Source organism: Loxodonta africana, chromosome 17 (genome assembly GCF_030014295.1).
Source record: "Loxodonta africana isolate mLoxAfr1 chromosome 17, mLoxAfr1.hap2, whole genome shotgun sequence".
NCBI lineage: Eukaryota > Metazoa > Chordata > Mammalia > Proboscidea > Elephantidae > Loxodonta > Loxodonta africana.
In genome coordinates, this window is record NC_087358.1 from 76795014 (window position 1) to 76807121 (window position 12108).

General features: G+C 39.3%; 1 protein-coding gene across 10 annotated transcripts in view; it reads right to left on the minus strand.

Moving 5' to 3' along the window:
* COG6 (component of oligomeric golgi complex 6) overlaps positions 1–12108 on the minus strand; it is a 170569-nt gene that overhangs the window by 81151 nt on the left and 77310 nt on the right. For all 10 annotated transcript variants that reach the window (XM_064270202.1, XM_064270197.1, XM_064270199.1 and 7 more), the window contains one exon: positions 6450–6567. In XM_064270202.1, coding sequence (XP_064126272.1) covers positions 6450–6567 — 118 coding nt within the window. The remainder of the gene's footprint in view (positions 1–6449; positions 6568–12108) is intronic.

Below are 12108 nucleotides of genomic sequence, written 5' to 3' on the forward strand. Positions count from 1 at the left end.
AGACTTCAACACACCACTTTCGGAGAAGGACAGGACATCCAGTAAGAAGCTCAATAGAGACACGGAAGACCTACTTACAACAATCAACCAACTTGACCTCATTGACTTATACAGAACTCTCCACCCAACTGCTGCAAAATATACTTTTTTTTCTAGCGCACATGGAACATTCTCTAGAATAGACCACATATTAGGTCATAAAACAAATCTTTCCAGAATCCAAAACATCGAAATATTACAAAGCATCTTCTCAGACCTCAAGGCAATGAAGCTAGAAATCAATAACAGAAAAACTAGGGAAAAGAAATCAAATACCTGGAAAATGAACAATACCCTCCTGAAAAAAGACTGGGTTATAGAAGACATCAAGGAGGGAATAAGGAAATTCTTAGAAAGCAACGAGAATGAAAATACTTCCTATCAAAATCTCTGGGACACAGCAAAAGCAGTGCTCAGAGGCCAATTTATATCGATAAATGCACACATACAAAAAGAAGAAAGAGCCAAAATCAGAGAACTGTCCCTACAACTTGAACAAATAGAAAGTGAGCAACAAAAGAATCCATCAGGCACCAGAAGAAAACAAATAATAAAAATTAGAGCTGAACTAAATGAATTAGAGAACAGAACAACAATTGAAAGAATTCACAAAGCCAAAAGCTGGTTCTTTGAAAAAATTAACAAAATTGATAAACCACTGCCTAGACTGACTAAAGAAAAACAGGAAAGGAAACAAATAACCCAAATAAGAAACGAGAAGGACCACATCACAACAGAACCAAATGAAATCAAAAGAATCATATCAGATTACTACATAAAATTGTACTCTAACAAATTTGAAAACCTAGAAGAAATGGATAAATTCTTGGAACAATACTACTTACCTAAACTAACACATTCAGAAGTAGAACAACTAAATAGACCCATAACAAAAAAAGAGATTGAAACGGTAATCAAAAAACTCCCAACAAAAAAAAGTCCTGGCCCAGATGGCTTCACTGCAGAGTTCTACCAAACCTTCAGAGAAGACTTAACACCATTACTATTGAAGGTATTTCAAAGTATAGAAAAAGACGGAATACTACCCAACTCATTCTATGAAGCTACCATCTCCCTGATACCAAAACCAGGTAAAGACATTACAAAAAAAGAAAATTTTAGACCTATATCCCTCATGAACATAGATGCAAAAATCCTCAACAAAATTCTAGCCAATAGAATCCAACAATACATCAAAAAAATAATACACCCTGATCAAGTGGGATTTCTACCAGGTATGCAAGGCTGGTTTAATATCAGAAAAACCATTAATGTAATTCATCACATAAATAAAACAAAAGACAAAAACCACATGATCTTATCAATAGATGCAGAAAAGGCATTTGACAAAGTTCAACACCCATTTATGATAAGAACTCTAACCAAAATAGGAATTGAAGGAAAATTCCTCAACATAATAAAGGGCATATATGCAAAGCCAACGGCCAATATCACTCTAAATGGAGAGAACCTGAAAGCATTTCCCTTGAGAACGGGAACCAGACAAGGATGCCCTTTATCACCGCTCTTATTCAACATCGTACTTGAAGTCCTAGCCAGGGCAATTAGGCTAGACAAAGAAATAATGGGTATCCAGATTGGTAAGGAGGAAGTAAAGCTATCACTATTTGCAGATGACATGATCGTATACATGGAAAACCCTAAGAAATCCTCCAGAAAACTACTGAAACTAATAGAAGAGTTTGGAAGAGTCTCAGGATATAAAATAAACATACAAAAATCACTTGGATTCCTCTACATCAACAAAAAGAACACCGAAGAGGAAATAACCAAGTCAATACCATTCACAGTAGCCCCCAAGAAGATAAAATACTTAGGAATAAATCTTACCAAGCATGTAAAAGACCTATACAAAGAAAACTATAAAACTCTGCTACAAGAAATCCAAAAGGACACACTTAAGTGGAAAAACATACCCTGCTCATGGATAGGAAGACTTAACATAGTAAAAATGTCTATTCTACCAAAAGCCATTTATACATATAATGCACTTCCAATCCAAATACCAATGTCATACTTTAAGGGAATAGAGAAACAAATCACTAATTTCATATGGAAAGGAAAGAACCCCCGGAAAAGCAAAACATTACTGAAAAAGAAGAAGAAAGTGGGAGGCCTCACCCTACCTGATTTCAGAACCTATTATATAGCTACAGTAGTCAAAACAGCCTGGTACTGGTACAACAACAGGCACATAGACCAATGGAACAGAATTGAGAATCCAGATATAAATCCATCCATGTATGAGCAGCTGATATTTGACAAAGGACCAGTGTCAGTCAATTGGGGAAATAATAGTCTTTTTAACAAATGGTGCTGGCATACCTGGATATCCATTTGCAAAAGAATGAAACAGGACCCATACCTCACACCATGCACAAAAACTAATTCCAAGTGGATCAAAGACCTAAACATAAAGACTAAAACGATAAAAATCATGGAAGAAAAAATAGGATCTACCCTAGGAGCCCTAATACAGGGCATAAACAGAATACAAAACATTACCAAAAATGATGAAGAGAAACCAGATAACTGGGAGCTCCTAAAAATCAAACACCTATGCTCATCTAAAGACTTCACCAAAAGAGTAAAAAGACCACCTACAGACTGGGAAAGAATATTCAGCTATGACATCTCAGACCAGCACCTAATCTCTAAAATCTACATGATTCTGTCAAAACTCAACCACAAAAAGACAAACAACCCAATCAAGAAGTGGGCAAAGGATATGAACACACATTTCACTAAGGAAGATATTCAGGCAGCCAACAGATACATGAGAAAATGCTCTCGATCATCAGCCATTAGAGAAATGCAAATTAACTACGATGAGATTCCATCTGACACCAACTAGACTGGCATTAATTCAAAAAACACAAAATAATAAATGTTGGAGAGGCTGCGGAGAGATTGGAACTCTCATACACTGCTGGTGGGATTGTAAAATGGTACAACCACTTTGGAAATCCATCTGGCGTTATCTTAAACAGTTAGAAATAGAACTACCATACAACCCAGAAATCCCACTCCTCGGAATATACCCTAAAGATACAAGAGCCTTCACACAAACAGATATATGCACACCCATGTTTACTGCAGCTCTGTTTACAATAGCAAAAAGCTGGAAGCAACCAAGATGTCCATCAACGGACGAATGGGTAAATAAATTGTGGTATATTCACACAATGGAATACTATGCATCGATAAGGAACAGTGACGAATCTCTGAAACATTTCATAACATGGAGGAATCTGGAAGGCATTATGCTGAGCGAAATGAGTCAGTTGCAAAAGGACAAATATTGCAAAAGGACCACTATTATAAGATCTTGAGAAATAGAAAAAACGGAGAAGAACACATACTTACGTGGTTACAAAGGGGGGAGGGAGGGAGGGAGGGAGAGGGCTTTTTATTGATCAATCTGTAGATGGGAACTGCTTTGGGTGAAGGGAAAGACAACACTCAAAACAAGGAAGGTCAGCCTAATTGGACTGGATTAAAAGTAAAGAGGTTTCCGAGATAAAATGAAAGCTTCAAAGGTCAGCGAAGCAGGGGCTGGGGTCTGGGGAACTTGGTTTGAGGGGACTTCTAAGTCAATGGGCAAAACAATTCTATTATGAAAACACTCTGCATCCCACTTTGAATTGTGGCGCCTGGGGTCCTAAATGCCAACAAGCGGCCATCTAAAATACATTAATTGGTCTCAACCCACCGGGAGCAAAGGCAAAGGAAAAACACCAAGGTCACGCGACAACTAGGAACCCAAGAGAGAGAAAGGGCCACTTGAACCAGAAACCTACATTATCCTGAGACCAGAAGAACTAGTTGGTGCCCGGCCACAATCGATGTCTGCCCTGTCAGAGAACACAACAGACAACTCCTGAGGGAGCAGGAGACCAATGGGATACAGACCCCAAATTCTCATAAAAAGACCATACCTAATGGTCTGACTGCGACTAGAGGAATCCCAGAGACAATGCTCCCCAGAACTTCTGATGGCACAGGACAGGAACCAACCCTGAAGACAAATCATCAAGCATGAAAAGGACTGGTCAGTGGGGGGAGAGAGATACTGATGAAGACTGAGCTAATTAAATCAGGTGGACACGGGAGAGTGTGTTGGCAACTCTTGACTGGAGGGGGAATGGGAAGATAGAGAGAGAGGGAAGATGGTAAAATTGGCACGAAACGAGAGACTGTAAGGGTTGACTCAATAGGGGGAGAGCAAGTGGGAGAAGGGAGTAAGATGTATGTAAACCTACATGTGACAGACTGATTGGAATGGTAAATGTTCACTTGAAGCTTAATAAAAAAAAAAAAAATCTGTTTACTGGTTTTCCCATAGCTTGTATTCTAGCATATTCTGTTTCCTCTACTTAGAATGATCTCTACACATTTCCTTCTTCACCTATTTAAATCCTTAAGTCCTATTATCTCCCTCTCTGGAAATAATACGCAGACTGCTGCATATACTCCTCCTCCTGTGCCACCAAGCACCCTGGGCACGTCTTTCATAACACATGTAATGCTATACTAATCACTCATTTATTTGACCATCTTCCACTAAAGGAGACATAACCTGAAGCCAAAAGACTTTGACATTTTAATTATCTGTTAACAAACATGACAGCTAACATGTTTGTTCATGCCCAATATTTGTATCATGTATGAATTATTTTAAAAGAATTCAGTCAAGGTAACAATTCTGTCTAGATAGAAGAGATATGTACCCAACTAGAAAAAACTTTTAGTATACTTCTGTGCAAACAGAAATACATAAAGCAAGAAAAAATAGAAGCAGATCCTACAATTACAGAAATAATACATTGTTATTTAAAAGAATTTGAGTCATGCATGAAGGTCCGGAAGCAAAACCCTACCAAGGCATCTCTGAGTTTACAAAAGGAGCCCTGATGGCACAGTGGTTAATGTGCTTGGCTGCTAACCAGAAGGTCAGTGGTTCGAACCCATAGCAGTCTCCTTCCACAAAGACTTAGTTTTGGAAGTCTTATACTGCAGTTATACTTTGTTTAAGAGGGTCACTATGAGTCAGAATTGACTTTATGGCAGTGGGTTTGGTTTTGGCTTAAGTTTTTTGAGTTTAAGAATGTGAATATTAACCAGGTACTCCATATTGGATAGCTACTATTTTATACTATATTACAGAATCTCTGACTAACCTAGCCAACCCATTAGATACAGTAGCATGATTTAAAAAAAAAAAAGGCTAGCCATGTGTGATGGTTAAGACTGTGTGTCAACTCGGCTGGGCCATGACCCTCAGTGTTTATACGTGATCAGTCCCATAATGGAATCTGCTGTGAGTAGCCAATCAGCTGAAAGGGAGTTTCCTTGGGTGTGTGGCCTGGATCCAAATATAAGCAGGTGTTCTGGCTTTTCTGCTCGCTCTGGATCCTGCAGCTGCCTCCTGCTTGTTGGACCTCTGGCTCTTGGGACTTGAGCTATCAGCTTATCTGCTGATCTTGAGTTAGCAGCTACGTGAATCAGGAGAAACCTGCCGGACCTGCCTGCCAATCTTTGGATTCATCCATCTTCACAGCCTGTGAGCAAGAGCCCTGCTCTCCTTGACCTGCCAATCTTGGGTTTGCCAGCCCCTATGGCCAAGAGAAGCCTCTATGCTGATCCACGGACTTGGGATATTCCAGCCTCTACAATCAAATGAGCCATTTCCTTGATATAAATCTGTATCTATATATAGATTTATACGCTTTACTGGTTTTGCTTCTCTAGAGAACCCAGCCTAAGACACCATGCGATACATCCTTGAAAAGTTTGAGTTTTCAATAATGAAGTAAAAATAAAGAAGAATCTTATCACTGTGGACCCATTCCTTAAGGTCCTGACTCAATACACTGCTCAAATTAAAATACTGGCTCTTGCAAGACTCTTTCATGTTCTTGTTGTTGTTTGTTCTTTTGCAGGGTGTTTTTGCTTTTTATTTTAATAATTATAGTTTGCAACCAGAATAGTAAAAATTTGATAAGGACAAAGCTGGGACATCAAAGGGTAAAAATACAAGGTGTTCCAAGAAAAAAAAAATACTTCGTGAGAGTCCCAGTTTTCCAATCATCTTAATTGCCACCTAAATATAGTAAGTTTGCCTTAGTTACAAATTTTTGGTTATAGAAAAATGGTAGACAAATTAGGGCTTAAGGATTCTACCTCCAGTTATGACTCAATGTTATATTGTTTTGGAACACAGACTACAAGCCATAATTAAAATGAATTCTGCTGTTCAGAGGAAGAACTCAAAAGAGCATTATGTCGAATAGGGAAAAAATCATCATTAATGCAACAATGTTAAAATGACACCTTTAAACATGAATGATTCACATTCACAGTTTAAGAATTCTATTTTTGAAACATACCTTGTCCATTAACTTACTTGCATGAAGACTCAAGCTATTAAAGAATATTTTTTTGCTTAGCAAATGCATTTCTTCAATCGTAGTCAGCAAGGTGGTTGCACTATTTCCAACAATGCCACTGAAAGCAAAAACACTTCAAACTGTAAACATGCTGAAAAAATTCAGTTCTTTAGCTAAGTATAATGCTTTAAAAAAAATCTAGATTTATATAAAAGTTTTTATGTAGAAGACAATTAAAAATTGAGAACAATTACCCCAGTTTCATAGAAAAACGTCAGTTTTTTTTTCCCTTTTAAGTGATGAAAAATGAAAACTAACTACTATGCTTTCTGTATTTCACAATACCTTTAGCAAAACTGCTAGGTGGCGTAGCGGTCAAGTGCTACGGCTGCTAACCAAAAAGTCAGCAGTTCGAATCCGCCAGGCACTCCTTGGGAACTCTACGGGGCAGTTCTACTCTGTCCTCTAGGGCCGCTGTGAGTCGGAATCGACTCAACGGCAGTGGGTTTGGTTTTTTTTTTTTTTTTTTTTGGTTTTAGCAAAACTGCAGGTTAGAACAGACACTCATGATATGCAAACTCATAGCTATACTCTTCCTTTGTTTTAGTAGACTTATGTTCTCAGCATCCAGAAAATATTTAATTTTAGTTCTAAGAAAATCATTCAATAGTTTCATCAAATATTGTTCTTCATTGTGTACATATTTTGAAATAAAATATTTTACACTGGTGTAATAATACTTAAATATTTGAAAATAAAATATTTAAATTTTATTAATACTGAGTTTCTCTTTTAATTAAAACTGTTATACCATATCAACAGCTTATTTATATAGTTCCTCAATTTTACAGAGGCGACTAATTATGAAAAACCAGATATTCTGAAATAATATATAGCAAATTCTGTATTCCTCACTTTGCTATTATAAACCTATGTTTAGGCCTCATCCAAGGTTTCCCCTTTGTGCCAGGATGTAAGTCAAGCACGTATATAAAACAATTTGCAATTTTATTCATCTAATCCTTCTAATGCATGTACTAAAAGTAATTTTAAAATAATTTTTAAGAGAAAATGTTTTCTGTTGATGCAAAAATATACTGTAATCTAGTAAAAATCATAGTTTCTGAAAGCACAATAATCTTACTATACATAAAAAAAGTAGATTGTTGAAGATAAATATACTGGCATTAATAAATACAGGTAAATGGCTAAAAACAGAGTAACTGATAAGTGATATACCAGATAGGATATATTATAAAAGCAAATACCAATACCATATATTTCATCATATTCTGAAACTATAATGAATTTGACTGAATTCCTACATAATTCGTGTAGACAAAGCAAATTATCAGTAAGAAACATAAAGCTAACAGCAAAATACAAATTCCTAGATAGGCAGCCATATACTTGAATTTAAAAAAAAAAACAAAAAAGGCATTTGAGTAAAAAAACAGTATAAACCAAACACCAAAATAAACTGGAAGGCATTCTATCACGCACCTATGCAGGCAATGGAAACAATTATTTCCCTGAATAAAAGCATGCATCAAGGAACAGAGAAAAAAAACTGAATGAATACAAACTGATATTTTAATACAAACTTTTGAGACATTGAGATACACTTTGATTTTTTAACAAAATTTGAAGTTATCAGCTGTATTTTACAGTTATTCATATTCAAATTTGCTAATGTTTATTCAGTACTATTAGGCTAGATACTTTTAGATGTTTCTTCCGGTATTTCACTCTATACTTCTCCTAAACATGATTATAATTCCATTACTTGAATTTTCAGTTTTAGGTATGTAAGATAACATAATGAACTGTCTAAACTCATGTGGAATAAGAAAGAGCATCAAGCTGGTTCCCATGAGGCAGATGGCAAGCAAATGTCCACCTTCCCACTTCTCCATTATTTCTGACACCAGCCACTCCTGCCATGGCACTCTCTACTTCTCTGCAGGATTCAATAATTCGTTGCAATGGCCACACAGAAATCACAGACTATACTCACAGTTATGTAGCCTTATTATACAAGTAAATAGCTACAACTCAGGATCAGGATCAACTTGTAAGTAACAGTAACAACTCAGGATCAGGATCAGATCAAGAGGCACACAGACAAGGCCTGGAAAGATACCCAAAGTGGAAAGCCTATCCCTCTCTTCTTCAATGCAGGACAACTCAAAAAGACTCATGGAGCAGGTAAGTTCTCTGCTGCAGAAGTTCTAAGACTGCTCTCAGCTAGTGCCACTGCCCTCGCCAGCAATCACTGGGTGAGGATTCTATGCTGGGCAGCTGTCTTTTCTGTCAGGTGTGTGCCCCAATTCAGCTTCTCTTGTCTTCTGCCTTCTCTAGGCAGGCCACTCCGTTGTTGACCTCTACACGATCCAGCTCTCTGCCTTCAGGCTGCCCACCATAAGTATTTCTGTCACTGGGCTCTCCACCACTAACTGGCCCAGATCACAGTCAGTGCAGTAGCTTGCTCAGCTCTCTCAGCTGCTGCTCTCCTAGCAACAACTCTCTGCCATCCATTGGGCCTCTCTGCCACCAGGCCTCTTTACCACCAGGCCCCTCTGCCATTAACCCCATCTACCATCAGATGCTCTACCATCAGGCTATCCACCAACACTCTCTGTCATCAGCCTTTCCACTGCTGACGACCCAGCTCATATCCAGTTTAGCCACTCCACACCGCTCTGCTCACACGCAGCTCTGCTCACACGCAGCTCTGCTCACACGCAGCTCTGCTCACACGCAGCTCTGCTCACACGCAGCTCTGCTCACACGCAGCTCTGCTCACACGCAGCTCTGCTCACACGCAGCTCTGCTCACACGCAGCTCTGCTCACAAGCAGGTCTGCTCACATGCAGGTCTGCTCACATGCACGTCTGCTCACATGCAGCTCTGCATCTCTGACAGCCCAGCTCTTAGCCAGCAGCTCTCTCAGCTGTAGCTGTTTTTACCAGGCTTGGGAGGGTCTTAAGCACAGGACCACCCTGTTCCAAAGGACACACTCCCCTCCTGGCTCCTGTCAACATGGCAGCCTTGAAAACCTCTGTGTTTCAGCCCTTTTATATAGTCAGTTACAAGGCAGGGTCTCCCACACCAGACCAGAGTTCAACCAATCCTCAGTTAGACATGAGATGTCAATCAGCTCAGGTCTTTTACAAAAGTAACATTTTCTGCCAGCAGAGGCTGGATCCTCTGCTGGGATGTAACAAACACTCTGAGGTAGAAAGCACCCTGAGAGGTCCCCCAAATTCCTTCTCCTAAGAACTAGGGCAAAGGTGGCAACTCCTCAGGGCTTAGGGGAAAAATCTCTCGAACTGTTTTTCCACAGAACCCAGGCAAAAGGCCATATAAAGGAATTCATTTCACTGCCAGGTGGTGGTGGTGTTGTTAGGGGCTGTTGAGTTGGTTCCAACTCAGGCAACCATATGCACAACAGAATGAAACACTGCCCAGTCCTGTACCATCCTCACAATTGTTGCTATGCTTGAGCCCACTGCTGCAGCCACTGTGTCAATCCATCTCGTTGAGGATCTCCCTCTTTTTCACTGACCTTCTACTTTACCAAACATGATGTCCTTCTCCAGGGATTGATCCCTCCCGATAACATGTACAAGTATGTGAGAAGCAATCTTGCCATCCTTGCTTCTAAGGAGCATTCTGGTTGTACTTCTTCCAAGACAAGTATGTTCATTCTTCTGGCCATCCGTGGTACATTCAATATTCTTCACCAACACTGCAATTCAAAGCCGTCAATTCTTCTTTGGTCTTCCTTATTCACTGTTCAACTTTCACATGCATATGAGCTGATTGAAAATATCATGGCTTGGGTCAGGCCCACATCAGTACTAAAGGTGACATCTTTGCTTTTCAATACTTTACAGAGGTCTTTTGCAGCAGATTTGCCCAATGCAATGCATCTTTTGATTTCTAGACTGCTGCTTCCTTGGGTGTTGATTGTGGATCCAAGTAAAATGAAATCCTTAACAACCTCAATCTTTTCTCCATTTATCACAATGTTGGTTACTGGTCCAGTTGTGAGGATTTTTGTTTTCTGTATGTTGAAGTGTAGTTCATACTGTAGAGGCTGTGGTCTTTGATCTTCATCAGTAAGTGCTTTAAGTCCTCTTCACTTTCAGCAAGCGTGTCTTGTGCATAATGTAGACTGTTTATGAGTCTTCCTCCAATCCTGATGCCCCGTTCTTCATATAGTCCAGCTTCTTGGATTATTTGCTGAGCATACAGATTGAACAGCTATGGTGAAAGGATACAACTCTGACCCAAACCTTTCCTGACATTAAACCATACCATATCTCCTTGTTCTGCTGCTTGATCCATGTACAGATCCCTCGTGAGCACAATCAAGCATTCTGGAACTCCTATTCTCCTCAATGTTATCCATAATTTGTTATGATCCACACAGCCAAATGCCTTAGTATAGTCAATAAAGCACAGGTAAACATCCTTTTGATGTTCTCTGCTTTCAGCCAGGACCCATCTGACATCAGCAATGTTATCCCTGGTTCCATGTCCTCTTATAAATCTGGCTTGATTTCTGGCAGTTCCATGGCAATACACTGCTGCAGCCACTTTTGGATTATCTTCAGCAAAATTTTGCTTGCATGTGATATTAATGATACTGCTCAATAATTTCCACATCTGGCTGGATCACCTTTCTTGGGAATAGGCATAAATATGGATCTCTTCCAGTCAGTTGGCCAGGGAGCTGTCCTCCAAGTTTCCTGGCATAGACAAGTGACCACCTCCAGCGCTACATTCATTCGTTAAAAAATCTCAATTGGTATTCCATCAATTCCCAAAGACTTGTTTTTCACCAATGCCTTCCACGCAGCTTGGACTCATTCTTGCAGTACCATGGGTTCCTGCTCATAAGTTACCTCCTGAAATGGTTGAACGTCTACCAATTCTTCTTTGGTAAAGTGATTCTGTGTATACCTTTCATTTTCTTTTGATGCTCCCTACATTGTTTAATATTTTCCCCACCTAATCTTTCACTATTGCAACTCAAGGCTTGAATCTTTTCTTCAGTTCTTTCAGCATGAGAAATGCTGAGCACGTCCTTCCCTTTTGGATTCTATCTCCAGGTCTTCGCACGTCATCCTCGAAATTTTACTTTGTCTTCTCGAGACACCCTTTGAAATTTTCTGTTCATCTCCCTTACTTCATCATTTTTTCCATTTGCTTTAGTTACTCCATGTTCACGAGCAAGTTTCAGAGTCCCCTTTGACATCTATTTAGGTCTTTTCTTTCTTTCCTGTCTTTTTAATGACCTCTTGCTTTCTTCACGTATGATGTCCTTGATGTCATTTCACAACTCGTCTGGCCTTCCGTCATTAGTGTTCAATGCATCAAATCTATCCTTGAGATGGTCTTTAAGTTCAGCTGGGATACAGTCAAGGTCATACTTTGGCTCCTGTTCTTCAGTTTCAACTGGAACTTGCACATGAGTAACTGATGGTCTGATCTGCAGTCAGCTCCTGGCCTTGTTCTGACTTATGATATTGAGCTTTTCCATCCTCTCTTTCACAGATGTAGTCGATTTGATTCCTGTGTATTCCATCTAGCGAGGTCCATGTGTACAGTCACCATTTATGTTGGTGAAAAAAGGTATTTGCAATGAAGT